This window comes from Pseudophryne corroboree, chromosome 11, assembly GCF_028390025.1.
Source record: "Pseudophryne corroboree isolate aPseCor3 chromosome 11, aPseCor3.hap2, whole genome shotgun sequence".
NCBI lineage: Eukaryota > Metazoa > Chordata > Amphibia > Anura > Myobatrachidae > Pseudophryne > Pseudophryne corroboree.
This window is the reverse complement of record NC_086454.1, coordinates 51346953-51362308: the sequence shown is the minus strand read 5'-3', so window position 1 is coordinate 51362308 and position 15356 is coordinate 51346953. Positions and strand designations below refer to the sequence as shown.

The following is a 15356-nucleotide window of genomic DNA, read 5'->3' as shown; positions in this document are numbered from 1 at the left end:
CTGCAGGAGTGACATTGGGAGCCTGCTGCTGAAGCTGGACTAGCTGTGTAAATAAATCCTGTGTGAGGCCAGCCCGGATGACAGACGATGGGACTATGGGGGTAGTAGCCGGGTGGTTATTGTGAACCGGAAGAAAACAACGTGACAGGGCATCGGCTTTCGTATTCTTGGAACCGGGCCTGAAGGTGACTATAAACCAGAAACGAGTAAAAAACAGCGCCCAACGTGCCTGTCGAGCATTAAGCCGTTTAGCTGACTCAATATACTGCAGGTTCTTGTGGTCAGTAAACACAGTAATGGTATGCCTTGCTCCTTCCAGCCAGTGCCTCCACTCCTCGAAAGCCCATTTAACTGCCAACAATTCTCGATTACCAACATCATAGTTGGATTCTGCGGAGGAGAATTTTCTAGACATGAAGGCACATGGGTGTAATTCCTGAGACTCCGGGTCTTCCTGAGAAAGGATAGCCCCCACTCCAACCTCTGAGGCATCTACCTCGACAATAAAGGGGAGATCCGGGTTTAGGGTGTCTGAGTACTGGAGCTGAGACAAAGGCTGCCAGGAAGGCAGACTTGGCTTTAGGCGACCAATTGGAAGGGTCCGCTCCTTTATTAGTCAATGCCACAATAGGAGCAACCAAATCTGAGAAGGTATGAATAAAACGCCTATAATAATTTGCAAACCCTAAAAAGCGCTGAATTGCTTTTAAGTTCGTGGGTTGTGCCCAATTTAGGATGGCGTGGAGTTTTTTTGGTTCCATGAAAAACCCCTTTGGAGAAATAATATACCCCAGGAAGGACACTTCTGTGATGTGGAAATCACATTTCTCCAGTTTGGCGTACAAATGATTTTCCCGTAACTTCTGAAGGACCAGTCGCACATGGGTAATATGTTGTTCAAAAGACTCAGAGTAAATCAAAATGTCGTCTAAATAAACGACTACGAACTTTCCTAGAAAGTCGCGAAGGACATCGTTAATGAGATCTTGAAATACAGCAGGAGCATTAGACAGCCCAAACGGCATCACCAGGTATTCATAATGTCCCGACTGTGTGCTGAAAGCCGTCTTCCACTCATCCCCAGATTTTATTCGGATGAGATTGTAAGCCCCTCTAAGATCGATTTTGGAAAAGATAACGGCAGTACGGAGCTGATCAAAAAGTACTGAAATCAGTGGCAAGGGGTAGGTGTTTTTAACAGAAATCTTATTCAGAGCCCGATAATCAATACATGGTCTGAGCGACCCATCTTTTTTCTCAACAAAAAAGAACCCTGCACTCAATGGAGATTTCGAGGGCCTAATAAAGCCCTTTTTCAGGCTCTCCTGTACATAGTCGTTCATTGCCGTAGTTTCCGGCCCAGACAGGGCATATAGTCTCCCTTTAGGCAAAGAGGCACCGGGAACTAAGTCAATAGCGCAGTCATAGGACCGATGAGGGGGCAGAATATCCGCATTACCCTTGGAGAAAACATCGGCAAACTCCTGATATTCCAAAGGAATAAGTTCTGGGGTGACAGCCGCGACCCGGACTGGACGGGAAATACATTCCTTAACACAAAAGGGACCCCATCGGGAAATCTCCCCAGACCGCCAATCAATGGTGGGATTATGAAAGGCAAGCCAGGGGTGACCCAAAACTACGGGTACAGCCGGACAATGGGTAAGGTAAAATTCGATTTTCTCCGAATGTAGAGCCCCCACTGTCAGTTGTACTGGAGGTGTGCGGTGAGTGATTACCCCATTAGAAAGCGGACCACCATCCAAGCCGTGCATGGTGATACGTTTATCCAAAGGTATCTGTGGAACTCCCAAAGCCTGAGCCCAACCAAGATCCATGAAATTTCCCGCAGCTCCACTGTCGACGAAGGCCGACACCAACGAACTGAGACTACCAAAGGAAATTTTTACAGGAACTAATAAGGAATCATTAGAGGAGATCAATTGCAGACCCAAGTGAACCCCCTCACAATTCACTTGGTCAGAGCGTTTCCCTGCTTATTCTGGCAATTACGTGCGATATGTCCCTTGCCACCACAATACAAGCAGAGATCAGAATTTAGCCTTCTGGTTCTTTCCTCTGGGGACAGCCGGGAGAGACCCATTTGCATGGGCTTCTCGACATCTTCAGGGAAAGTCTACACACATGGACTAGGCCTGAAACTAGCTCCTCTTTCAGCCCTCCGCTCCCGGAGACGACAATCAATTTTAATAGCAAGCTCCATGAGTTTGTCTAAAGTCTCTGGAGCGGGGTACTGAAGGAGACTGTCTTTAATAACTTCAGACAAACCGAGGCGAAACTGACTGCGCAGGGCCGGGTCATTCCAGCCACAGTCGTTCGACCAACGGCGAAACTCGGAACAATACGCCTCTGCTGGATTTTTCCCTTGCTTAAGTGCACGCAGGTGGCTCTCAACCGACGCTTCTCTATCAGGGTCATCGTACAAAAGGCCTAAGGACTTAAAAAAGGCATCTACGGAAAGCAAGGCAACATCATCGGCTTTTAACCCAAAAGCCCAGGTTTGCGGATCGCCTTGTAGTAATTACATCACAATCCCGACCCGTTGAGACTCAGTACCAGAGGATCGGGGCCTTAAACGAAAATAAAGCTTACAAGCTTCCTTGAAATAAAAAAAATCCTTTCGGTTACCTGAAAAACAGTCAGGAAGGTGCATCTTTGGTTCTGGAATCATACTCGGGGAGGCTCGCAAAAGATCTTCCTGCGATCTCACCCGAAGAGTAAGATCCTGAACCATCTGAGTTAGTACCTGAATCTGGTTGGCCAAAAGCTGGCTGGGATTCGGTCCTAATACTGCCGGATTCATGAGGCAGAATTTCAAGGCCCACCAAAAACAAATAACTCTTTATATTTTTTTTGTTTTTGTTTTTGGGCCGGTGATAATGTTACGTTCCTGATGCTCAGAACTAGATGTTGCGTAGTGAGTCCAGAGCACCAGGACGTGACGCTGAAATAAGGGGTGGTACGGAAATAGCCCCTAGCACCCTACCTCCATTGTTTCACCCGTGTGGTCAGTTCACGCCTGAGTGACTATGGTTTCTTGGGCCCACGGCAGCCGCGTTTGAAGGGCGGATTAGGTCTGCCCAACTCCGATGCCCCCAGGTCTTAGAGTGAGACAAGGCGTGAACCGAGACAGGATAATAACAAGGGGACCTCTAACTAAAGCAAACAGAAAGCTAGGGGCTACTAACAACCCTAAAACTAAATATATGTGCGGCACGCCACCAAAGGAAAAGAACAACAAAGGATACCACTGTCCACACCCCCACACGGCACCGTCGTGTACCGGGGAGGACAGTGAAAAGCGGAAACCTCCGCAAAACCACCAGTACAAAATTAACACAAGGACTAAGCGGCCTAGGCCGCAACACGCGGCAGAAGCCGCTGCTCACGAAACTGGGAGAGAACCCCAATAAACGAGAACCCCCAGATGACTGCAACAGCTTCACTTGGACTGGAAGGATTCCCAGGACCGGCTTCAGAACTCCAGGACTCAGGAGCACAGGGAGCAGGATCGACCAGATACAGCTGACCAGGAACAGACGTTGCAAGGCAGGAACAGCAAACAGGAAGCTATCACCGGCGAGGCTGCAGTGTGCTGGCTCCCATAAAAAGGCCCTGCTGGCCAATGACAGGAGGGCCAGCAAGACCAGCCCCCAGACCCTAATTACCAGTTGCCGTGCAGCTGCCCTGCTGCACGAACAACTAATAAATCTTATCTGGCAACGGGGAACGCGGTCCGCCAATGGCGTCCCCGTTGCCATGGACCCAGCGGCTGTGGACGCCCGGCGTCCTAGCGTTGCCAGGGACCCGGCGGCTACAGTACGCACGGCGTCCTGGCGTTGCTAGGCACCGGGCGGGCAGGGAGGGAGGTGCGGCGGCCGTGAGCGTCGCTCGGAAGAAGACCGAGCGGCGCCGCGGACCGCGGCACCTAACATGCGCAGCCAGTTTTACTCCGCAAGTAGAGTTGATTTGCGAGCTAGTTAAGAGCTGGTGTAGATTGAGCCTCGTTCTATACATTAATGGGAATAATTTGCACCTTCTAGTTGCACAGCGGCAGAAGACACAATTTCTAGGATAAAAGAAGCTAAACTGAGCAGTATTGTACAATTTAAAAAAAAAACATGTTTTATGTAATAAATATTGTAAGCCACTTCTGGATTGTTGTAGTGTGCAGATTTCACTCCAGAAACCGCAATATAAGGCATGCACTTTTTTTTTAAGGAACAGAGTGATAGACAACCGTGAATACAGCCCTGCCCTCTCCTGCCCCTACCACACCCACATAGTCAGCCAATGGTGTTCCTTTAAAATAATTGCAGCAAAGTGTCTAGGTAACTTGCGACTTCCTGCAGTTCTCTCTCCTTAGAGAATGGGGGAGGGGGGGTATATTTACTAAAGTGTGGGTTTTTACAAGTAGAGATGTTGCCCATAGCAATTATTCACATTCTAGCTATTCTCTTCTAGAAGGTTCTAGATAAATGATACTGTATGGGCAACATTTTCACTTCCAAAAACCCATTCCTTAGTAAATATACCCTTGGGTGAGTGGAGTTTTAGGGGTGGGATAAAGGGACACAGATGAGTTTCACGACTGAGCCACAGGAGACAAGGCTTCCACCTTGACTCATAAGAGCAGCAATGGTCATTATATATATATATATATATATATATATATATATATATATATATATACACATATACTAGAATGTACAAGCGGTAATCTGACTATGTACTCCGTGTACAGACATATAATGATAAAGACTTTTTATTTTGCAGGTCCTTCTTCAAGTTGAATCATTTAATTGTTTGTCCGGCACGTGTTCTGCTGCAATCAATGTGTATGACGGAGTGAATACTGAAAGCCCTCTTTTAGCGAGGTTCAGTCCTGGGACGTCTTTTCCACTTTTAATGTCCTCTGGTAAATTTATTTTGGTGGAATATAGACGTGATAATTCCACAACCAGCACGTTTGACGCATCTTTTAGAGCAGGTAAATTTTCTGTCATTTACACTGTACATATAATAATATGGAGATATAGAACCGAATATGGCCCATGCAAGCAGGCATTGCTATTGACACACAATATCTTCTGTAGCAGGAACATAGGCCCTTATTCCGAGTTGATTGCTCGCTAGCTACTTTTTGCAACCGTGCAAACACATAGTCGCCGCCCACGGGGGAATGTATTTTAGCTTTGCAAGTGTGCGATCTCATGTGCAGCTGAACGGTACGAAAAAGTTTTGTGCAGTTTCTGAGTAGGTCAGAACTTACTCAGCCCTTGCGATCACTTCAGCCTGTCAGGTCCCGGAATTGACGTCAGACACCCGCCCTGCAAACGCCTGGACACGCCTGCGTTTTCCCAACCACTCCCAGAAAACGGTCAGTTGACACCCATAAACGTCCTCTTCCTGTCAATCTCCTTGCGATTGGTTGTGCAAATGGATTCTTCGCTAGAAGCATTGCACAGCAACGATGCTGTTTGTACCCGTACGATGCGCGTGCACATTGCGGTGTATATGCATGTGCAGTTTTGCCGTTTTTTTAACTGATCGCTGCGCAAATCGGCAGCAAGCGATCAACTCGGACTGACCCCCATAGTCTACTCTCCCTATGGGTAGGTTGCATCAAAGCCGTTTTGGCTGCACTTTTATTCAAGCATACCAACCAAAATGTTCCAGAGACTCTAGAATTCCAATTAACTCTTCCAGCATCCGGTAGAGTAGACGGGCGTGGTATGGAAGGTCGACCACACTTAGGTCGACAGTGTCTAGGTTGACCACTATTGGTCATCATTAACTAGGTCGACACGGATTCTAGGTCGACAGGTCAAAGGGTCGACATGGGTTTTTTAATGTTTTTTTGAGACGTTTTAGCTGTACAGTGTCCGGGAACCCCAATTAGTGCACCGTGTCCCCTCGCATGGCTCGCTTCGCTCGCCATGCTTCGGGAAAGGTTACCGTTCCCATTCGTGGTCCACGTGGATCGTAAAGTATGAAAAAGTTCGAAAAAAGAAAAGAATGTGAAAAACTCATGTCGACCTAGAGGCCCTGTCAACCTAGAAACCCTGTCGATCTACTTACTGTCGACCTAGAGACTGAGGGGCAGATGTATTAACCTGGAGAAGGCATAAGGAAGTGATAAACCAGTGATATGTGCAAGGTGATAAAGGCACCAGCCAAATAGATCCTAACCGTTAATTTACATATTGGAGCTGATTGGCTGGTGTGTTTATCACCTTGCACATATCACTGGTTTATCACTTCCTTATGCCTTCTCCAGGTTAATACATCTGCCCCTGAATACCAGAGTAGACAACCCTCCCACATGCTGTCCATGTGTGCAGTGAAGTATCTGCAGCAGGGATGTGAAACCACATCTTCACGGCCACACCTCCCAGTGTAGAACCACGCCCACTGCAGTTACGCCAGGGACCTCCCACTCCAAAATCTTCCAGGGGAGAGTTTCTCAAAGCCAGCATCTATGCATCGTATTACATTAAATTGCATAAAGACAAATGGAATGTTATTCGTTTGAAAGGGTATGCTAAATGTAAATATTGTATATATTGTTTCATTACCACGCTTCCATGACTTGTAGATGTCACAGATTTAACTGCTAGGAAATTATTGTAGCAGGCAGCGACACTACTCTGTCACTAGTAACAAACCTGACACCTGCAGGTTACGAGGAGGTACTGCAATATCACAGAAACCGTGTCACTGAACAGATTATTGCCTTAGTTCTCAAATTTAGTCCTTGGGACACCCTAACAGTCCAGGTTTAAAGGATATCCATGATTGCGCATAGGTGACTTAATTAGTAGCTCACTCAGTCTAATTATACCATCTGTGCACAAGCAGAGATTTCCTTATAACCTGGACAGTTACAGTGCATGTTGACCAAGTTTGGGAAACCCTGTATTATTGTATAATACGTAAATGGTGGTAACATTATTAGGACTTTCTTTTGAAAGATAATATCGCAGTAAGCAAGGTGACTCGCATCTGCAAATATAAATGAATATTGTATAACCTGGACATTTTTAATGTTTGAAGTCATGATAGGTGATGACATACATATTAATAAATGTTTTTGAATCTACAGTATTGTTCGGTGCCACTCTGACCAAAGATAATGGGACCGTGGTCTCCCCTAAATACCCCAGCTTTTACCCCAACAATGTTAATGGCACATGGATCATCATAGCGCCCCCTGGATATTCGGTGAGTAACTGTAGAACTGTTATTTTGCTCCCAAAAACTTTTTAGAATAAGGAATTACTGCAGAGATGAACACAAGTCGGCTTTTCTGAGATATCCTGCATGTTATTTCAAAGGGCACGCTCTGAGGCTGAGCGCACGCAACTACGGGTGATGGAGAGACAATTACATCTCCTCCCACACTCCGGTGTAATGCTTCTTCCTACACTCTAGTGCAGGGGTTCTCAAACTCGGTCCTCAGGACCCCACACAGTGCATGTTTTGCAGGTAACCCAGCAAGTGCACAGGTGTATTAATTACTCACTGACACATTTTAAAAGGTCCACAGGTGGAGCTAATTATTTCACTTGCGATTCTGTGAGGAGACCTGCAAAACATGCACCGTGTGCGGTCCTGAGGGCCGAGTTTGAGAACCTGTGCTCTAGTGCACAGGTTCTCAAACTCTGTCCTCAGGACCCCACACAGTGCATGTTTTGCAGGTAACCCAGCAGGAGCACAGGTGTATTAATTACTTACAGACACATTTTAAAAGGTTAACAGGTGGTGCTAATTATTTCACTTGGGATTCTATGAGGAGACTTGCAAAACATGCACTGTGTGGGGTCCTGAGGACCGAGTTTGAGAACCTGTGCTCTAGTGCTACATGCAACTCCTTCCACTCTCCGGTGTAATGCTTCTTCCTACACTCTAGTGCTACAGGCAGCTCCTCCCACTCTCCGGTGTAATGCTTCTTCCTACACTCTAGTGCAGAGGTTCTCAAACTTGGTCCTCGGGGGCACACACAGTGCATGTTTTGCAGGTAACCCAGCAGGTGCACAGGTGTATTAATTACTCACTGACACATTTTAAAAGGTCCACAGGTGGAGCTAATTATTTCACTTGCGATTCTGTGAGACCTGCAAAACATGCACTGTGTGTGCCCCCGAGGACCGAGCTTGAGAACCTCTGCTCTAGTGCTACAGGCAGCTCCTCCCACTCTCCGGTGTAATGCTTCTTCCTACACTCTAGTGCAGAGGTTCTCAAACTCGGTCCTCGGGGGCACACACAGTGCATGTTTTGCAGGTCTCCTCACAGAATCGCAAGTGAAATAATTAGCTCCACCTGTGGACCTTTTAAAATGTGTCAGTGAGTAATTAATACACCTGTGCACCTGCTGGGTTACCTGCAAAACATGCACTGTGTGGGCCCCCGAGGACCGAGTTTGAGAACCTCTGCTCTAGTGCTACAGGCAGCTCCTCCTACTCTCCGGTGTAATGCTTCTTCCTACACTCTAGTGCAGAGGTTCTCAAACTCGGTCCTCGGGGGCACACACAGTGCATGTTTTGCAGGTCTCCTCACAGAATCGCAAGTGAAATAATTAGCTTCACCTGTGGACCTTTTAAAATGTGTCAGTGAGTAATTAATACACCTGTGCACCTGCTGGGTTACCTGCAAAACATGCACTGTGTGGGCCCCCGAGGACCGAGTTTGAGAACCTCTGCTCTAGTGCTACAGGCAGCTCCTCCCACGCTCCGGTGTAATGCTTCTTCCTACACTCTAGTGCTACAGGCAGCTCCTCCCACTCTCTGTTGTAATGCTTCCTCCTGTACTCTAGTGCTGCAGCTCCTCCTTCCTACACTCTAGCTCTGCAGCTCCTCCTTCCTGCACTCTAGCGCTGCAGCTCCTCCTTCCTACACTCTAGCTCTGCCGCTCCTCCTTCCTACACTCTAGCGCTGCAGCTCCTCCTTCCTACACTCTAGCGCTGCAACTCCTCCTTCCTGCACTCTTGCGCTGCAGCTCCTCCTTCCTACACTCTAGTGCTGCAGCTCCTCCTTCCTACACTCTAGCGCTGCAGCTCCTCCTTCCTACACTCTAGCGCTGCAGCTCCTCCTTCCTACACTCTAGTAGCGCTGCAGCTCCTCCTTTGTACGTTTTAGTGCTGCAGCTCCTGCCACACTCTGGTGTAATGCTTTCTCCTGCACTCTAGTGCCACAGCATTTATCAGTGGTGCCAACCCTCCCAACTCAATCTCCACACCCTCTCTTTCCAGTGAGTGTCTGTAACAGTCAGGATGACCATGCCAGATCTCAGCTGCTTTCTATCTTATGTGCACTGTGTTTTGTACTGGGACTTGTACATTGCTGGGAGCATGTAGGGTGAAATCTTTGTGCTGGATTCCTGTACACTCTAGCGCTGCAGCTCCTCCTTCCTACACTCTAGCTCTGCAGCTCCTCCTTCCTACACCCTAGCGCTGCAGCTCCTCCTTCCTACACTCTAGCGCTGCAGCTCCTCCTTCCTACACTCTAGCGCTGCAGCTCCTCCTTCCTACACTCTAGCGCTGCAGCTCCTCCTTCCTACACTCTAGCACTGCAGCTCCTCCTTCCTACACTCTAGTAGCGCTGCAGCTCCTCCTTTGTACGTTTTAGTGCTGCAGCTCCTCCTTCCTACACTCTAGCGCTGCAGCTCCTCCTTCCTACACTCTAGCGCTGCAACTCCTCCTTCCTACACTCTAGCGCTGCAGCTCCTCCTTCCTACACTCTAGCACTGCAGCTCCTCCTTCCTACACTCTATTAGCGCTGCAGCTCCTCCTTTGTACGTTTTAGTGCTGCAGCTCCTGCCACACTCTGGTGTAATGCTTTCTCCTGCACTCTAGTGCCACAGCATTTATCAGTGGTGCCAATCCTCCCAACTCAATCTCCACACCCTATCTTTCCAGTGAGTGTCTGTAACAGTCAGGATGACCATGCCAGATCTCAGCTGCTTTCTATCTTATGTGCACGGTGTTTTGTACTGGGACTTGTACATTGCTGGGAGCATGTAGGGTGAAATCTTTGTGCTGGATTCCTGTACACTCTAGCGCTGCAGCTCCTCCTTCCTACACTCTAGCTCTGCAGCTCCTCCTTCCTACACCCTAGCGCTGCAGCTCCTCCTTCCTACACTCTAGCGCTGCAGCTCCTCCTTCCTACACTCTAGCGCTGCAGCTCCTCCTTCCTACACTCTAGCGCTGCAGCTCCTCCTTCCTACACTCTAGCACTGCAGCTCCTCCTTCCTACACTCTAGTAGCGCTGCAGCTCCTCCTTTGTACGTTTTAGTGCTGCAGCTCCTCCTTCCTACACTCTAGCGCTGCAGCTCCTCCTTCCTACACTCTAGCGCTGCAACTCCTCCTTCCTACACTCTAGCGCTGCAGCTCCTCCTTCCTACACTCTAGCACTGCAGCTCCTCCTTCCTACACTCTATTAGCGCTGCAGCTCCTCCTTTGTACGTTTTAGTGCTGCAGCTCCTGCCACACTCTGGTGTAATGCTTTCTCCTGCACTCTAGTGCCGCAGAATTTATCAGTGGTGCCAACCCTCCCTCCTTGATCTCTACACTCTCTCTTTCCAGTGAGTGCCTTTGTGTATTGGGACTTGTACATCGCTGGGAGCAGGGCTGTGGGGTGAAATCTTTGTGATGGATTCCTGTACAGCGCTCTCATCTTCTGTGTTTGTAGTTTATTCACCACAGAGAAGTGACATCACTTGGACGTCTACATACAACACACACAATTCCAGCAAAGTATAATAATGTAGAGACTGCGACTCACAGCCTCATGTGTTAATGATTTATGTGATAACGTGTTCGCATGGAAATATAATGTGATTATGAAGCGTGAAGTGACCTCAGACATCTCAGATTAATCCTCTGCTTTTCCAGGTGTCCCTGACCTTTCCAGTGTTTAACGTTGAGTCATCGCCATCGTGCTCCACTGACTACTTGGCGATTTTAGATGGCGGTGGTGTTACTGCGCCCGTCCTCGGCACTTATTGTGGTAAAATATCCGGACTGAAGTTAAAGTCCAGCGGACAAATGATGGTACTCCATTTCTCCAGCAACCTCAAAGTCAACAAGCATGGCTTCCAGGCGAAGTATTCCTTTGGTATGTTTATAAGGTGCTTTCGTATTCAGCGGCAAGACGTGATCTACTGTTCTGCTGCAAATTCACATTATGGGTCACACGTAGTGGGATGTGATTTAGAAAAAAAGGGGAGTTTAGCGCTAAACTCGCACATTTTGCCGATCTCGCAAATGTAATGGGGTGCGGGATCATGCAAACTCGCATGTTCCCTGCAATCCCAAAAATCACAATGGCAAAACTCACATCCAGATGTTTTGCCATTGCACAAATACAACTCGGGCAATGTAATAGGATGTGAGTTTACAACGCGCACCTACTACATTACCAAAAGTTAAAACATTACCAAATACTTAAAAAAAAAAAGATACCCAGTCCCTCCCCTGAAGCATAACCAGCCCCAGGCTCTTTGAGCCGGTCCTGGTTGCATAAATACGGGGGGAGGGGGGGGGGGAATAAGTAGGGTTTCCCTGTATGTTAACAACCAGCACCAGGCTCTTTGACAGGTCCTACAGTAGTTCCAAAATACAGGGGGGAAATAGATGTAGAGGTCCACCATATTTCCAATAAAGGGTTCCACCCCTTCCAGGCACCGAAGGTCCAGGGCATAAGCCCAAGGTTAATTGAGGTCAAGCACAAGCACAAGATTGACCTCAATTAACCTTATAGCTTACCGCAGACTGCTGGTTCCCACTATAGATTTCTTCTGGAGAAGGGGACCGATCACACTACACTACGGGGGGTGGTAGGTAAGTATATGTGAGTGTATGTATGTGAGTATGCAAGTATGTTTCATTGAAGCTGTACTTTCTAAGGTGTGCGAGTCATGTCTTTATTGTAATATTTTTATTACTAGTGGTACCAGCGGGCTTTTTAATGCCCCGCATGCTGGTTCTTGTGGTTCCAAGTACCAGCAAGCAGGGGAGGATTGCTGGGGCCTGTAGTTCCACCAGTATAACACAATATATATATATATATATATATAGGGTAGTGGGAGTATGGCGCCACAGGTGTGTGTGAGCAGATAAATTAATATAGTACAATACTTAAGTTCAAGACACTCCTTTTAATAATATGAGGTGTCAGCTAACCCCTAAATACTCGGCAGGGATAAGCTGCCTTTAGAATTGAATGTGGAAAAAAAGGGGGGGATAGGGGTATCAGCGACTTACAGTGTCTGATATATTGATATAAATATGAAGAATATTGCAGGATACGGCTTAGAAAAAAAGTAACAAAATATTTATTTATACAATTTAAAACATAAAGATGGGATAGAAAATGGAATATAAAAACTTGATAATACCAAAATATATATATAAAAAAAATATAATTTAGCTAGAACCCTGAATCACATAAAATCAGTAAAAACAATATTATACTGATAAAAAAATATTTAGGATAAGAGAATGATGCTTATCTTTAAAAACGGAGAGTCAGTAGAGGTACAACCAACGCGTTTCGTCCATCAGACTTCATCTATATATAGAATTGCATTGTGGGGAACATGGTACATTGTATAGTGGTCTGGCGCACCACCTGTGGGCCTGCCGTTGCCATGTTCTGCTTTTACTGCCAGTAAATGCAAACATTGGGGCAGATTTATTAACCGGGAGAAGGCATACGGAAGTGATAAACCAGTGATAAGTGCAAGGTGATAACGCACCAGCCAATCAGCTCCAATATGCAAATTGACAGTTAGGAGCTGACTGGCTGGTGCGTATATCACCTTATCACTGGTTTATTACTTACTTTTGCCTTCTCCAGGTTAATACATCTGCCCGATTGTGCTGACCAGGTCTACTACGTTACGCCGACTGTCTACCTGGATTCCTGATGAAGCCCGCATGCTTCAGCCTTCTTACAATGTTTCCATCCTGCGATTGCGCAGTTATGTGACACACATTTGTCTCCAGTTTCCCTGCCTTACAAATACTCTGCTAAATTTGTGTTTTTTTCTGTCATTCTACAGTGTCTACAGGATGAAGAAACGGCATGGTATATACATCCACCTTCTAGTGACACACCTGAGTATATGTACTAACCAGCAGCGTGCCTTCTGTAGCCAGAGTTATAGCATCTTCCGCAGTATTACATCAAATATTTATTATACAGCTTTTTATTTCAAGTTTTACAAAGGCGAAACAGTGCTGGTACATTTGACTGCAGTGCACTGTTATACATCAATTGGAGATATGAGAATAGTGTTTATTTTGTTGTCCCTTGTTATTTGTAACACACTTGTGATATGTTTATAAGACGTTTATAATGGCCATAATAAATATTTACTACAATTGAATTGCTGTTTGTGTGGATATTGCAAACTGAGATACGAGATGGACACAATTTTGGGGAAATTTTTTATACTATTATTTTGAAAACTTTTTACGTATTACCATAGCTCATGTTAACGATAAAAGCATGATGCAAGGCTGATATACCAATGGCCATTTAATACATCTCATTAGTCAGAGTGCTAAGGGCAAGTGCAAGTCATCCTCTGCTCTTCTTCTATCTCACCTATGGCATTAGCTAAAAGAATGAAATTCTCTCAGCTTGTACTTCACGGGGGTAATTCCAAGTTGATCGCAGCAGGATTTTTGTTAGCAGTTAAGCAAAACCATGTGCACTGCAGGGGGGGCAGATATAACATGTGCAGAGAGAGTTAGATTTGGGTGGGGTGTGTTCAATCTGCAATCTAAATTGCAGTGTAAAAATAAAGCAGCCAGTATTTACCCTGCACAGAAACAAAATAACCCACCCAAATCTAACTCTCTCTACACATGTTATATCTGCCCATACTTTCCTACTTTTGAAAAAGTATTTCAGGGAGATTGTGAAATTAACACCTATCAGTGCGGGTATGTACTGCTACATCTGAGAGCCGTGTCATGAAAATGACTTACATCCAAATGTAAATGAGCCCCAAAGTTAGTAAGATCTACTTGTTGAAGAAAAGATTCTGATACTTTGCAGGATTTGTTTGTGTATTGTGTTTTACAAGAGGTTCCATATACTGTAAGTGGCCACAAGAAACCTTTAAAATGCATGTAGCCATAGGGATCATTGTGCCTTATAACTAATGCAGGGAAATGGCGCTGATGATCCCATTTAAATGTATGTATCTATGATTTCTTTTTTTTTCAGGGAGATTGAGGGACCATTCAGGGAGTGAGGGAGATTACTACTATTTCAGGGAGTCTCCTGCAGAATGAGGGAGGGTAGGCAACTATGTATCTGCCTCCCCTGCAGTGCACATGGTTTTGCCCAACTGCTAACAAAATTCCTGCTGCGATCAACTCAGAATTACCCCCCACTACCCTTACAATCAGTGGAAGAGTGTGGTAAATTTACTAAGATGGGAGTTCTATTTATGTCCTCATACATCTAGCCTCAATACACCTTGCAGCGGGAGATTCCTGGCATGAGTGAGTTGACAGGACGTACCCATGACTCTCTGCTAGTGTTGGGTGTCTTTTTTGCCAAAAATGCATTAGGACACTAGTGGAGACTCTGCTGATTATTTTGATATGCAGCTGTACCTGTGTGCGACAGAGTCTATACGAAGTACAAAGGAACTTGACACATAAAGCAAGTGCGGATCCTGTATTGTAGCACCTCGTATGCAGATTCAGAGACTGATGGGGACATGTACTAAGCAGTGATAAAAGTGGAGAAGTGAGCCAGTGGAGAAGTTGCCCATGGCAACCAATCAGCATTGATGTAACATTTATAAATTGTATACTATAAACAGTGATGGTACCCCTAACACCTCCTCCTTATCAAGGGACACACTGCAGGGAAGGAGAAAGTGCCTTAGCAGGGAATAAACCACCATATTAGAGAACATATATCATCTATAGCCATAGAGACTGTTTTGTTCATACGTTTGTAAATCCAGTCATCAGGACACAGAGACATGTGAGTTCACTGCTGTGCTGTTTATTTCCTCCAACTCTAGGCACACTGCACACTGGACCACCCACTTCTCAGCATCCCCCAATCTGTGTTTCATCGACCATGTTGGACCTTTCTAGAATCGTGGTTTGTTCACCATTATCAGGATCATCATACATGTCAGATGAAGGGTATTCTTCAGTCATGTTGTCTTCATTATGGTTAGGTTGAGATCTTAAATCCACCCGATTTCTTCTTACTTCCGTTCCACGCTCTGTACGTATAGTATAAGATCTTGGTGCTACTTGTGCTTGCACAATACCTTTCTGCACCCAAATACCTTTCTCG

The 15356-nt window shown here is 46.1% G+C and overlaps 1 protein-coding gene across 1 annotated transcript in view; it reads left to right on the top strand.

Moving 5' to 3' along the window:
* The window catches only part of LOC134968637 (astacin-like metalloendopeptidase), a 61594-nt gene extending 48215 nt beyond the window's left edge, over positions 1-13379 (top strand). The window contains exons 9-12 of the mRNA XM_063944166.1: positions 4798-5011; positions 7127-7245; positions 10913-11135; positions 13084-13379. Coding sequence (XP_063800236.1) covers positions 4798-5011; positions 7127-7245; positions 10913-11135; positions 13084-13097 — 570 coding nt within the window. The 3' untranslated portion in view covers positions 13098-13379. The remainder of the gene's footprint in view (positions 1-4797; positions 5012-7126; positions 7246-10912; positions 11136-13083) is intronic.
* Positions 13380-15356: the final 1977 nt, after the last annotated feature.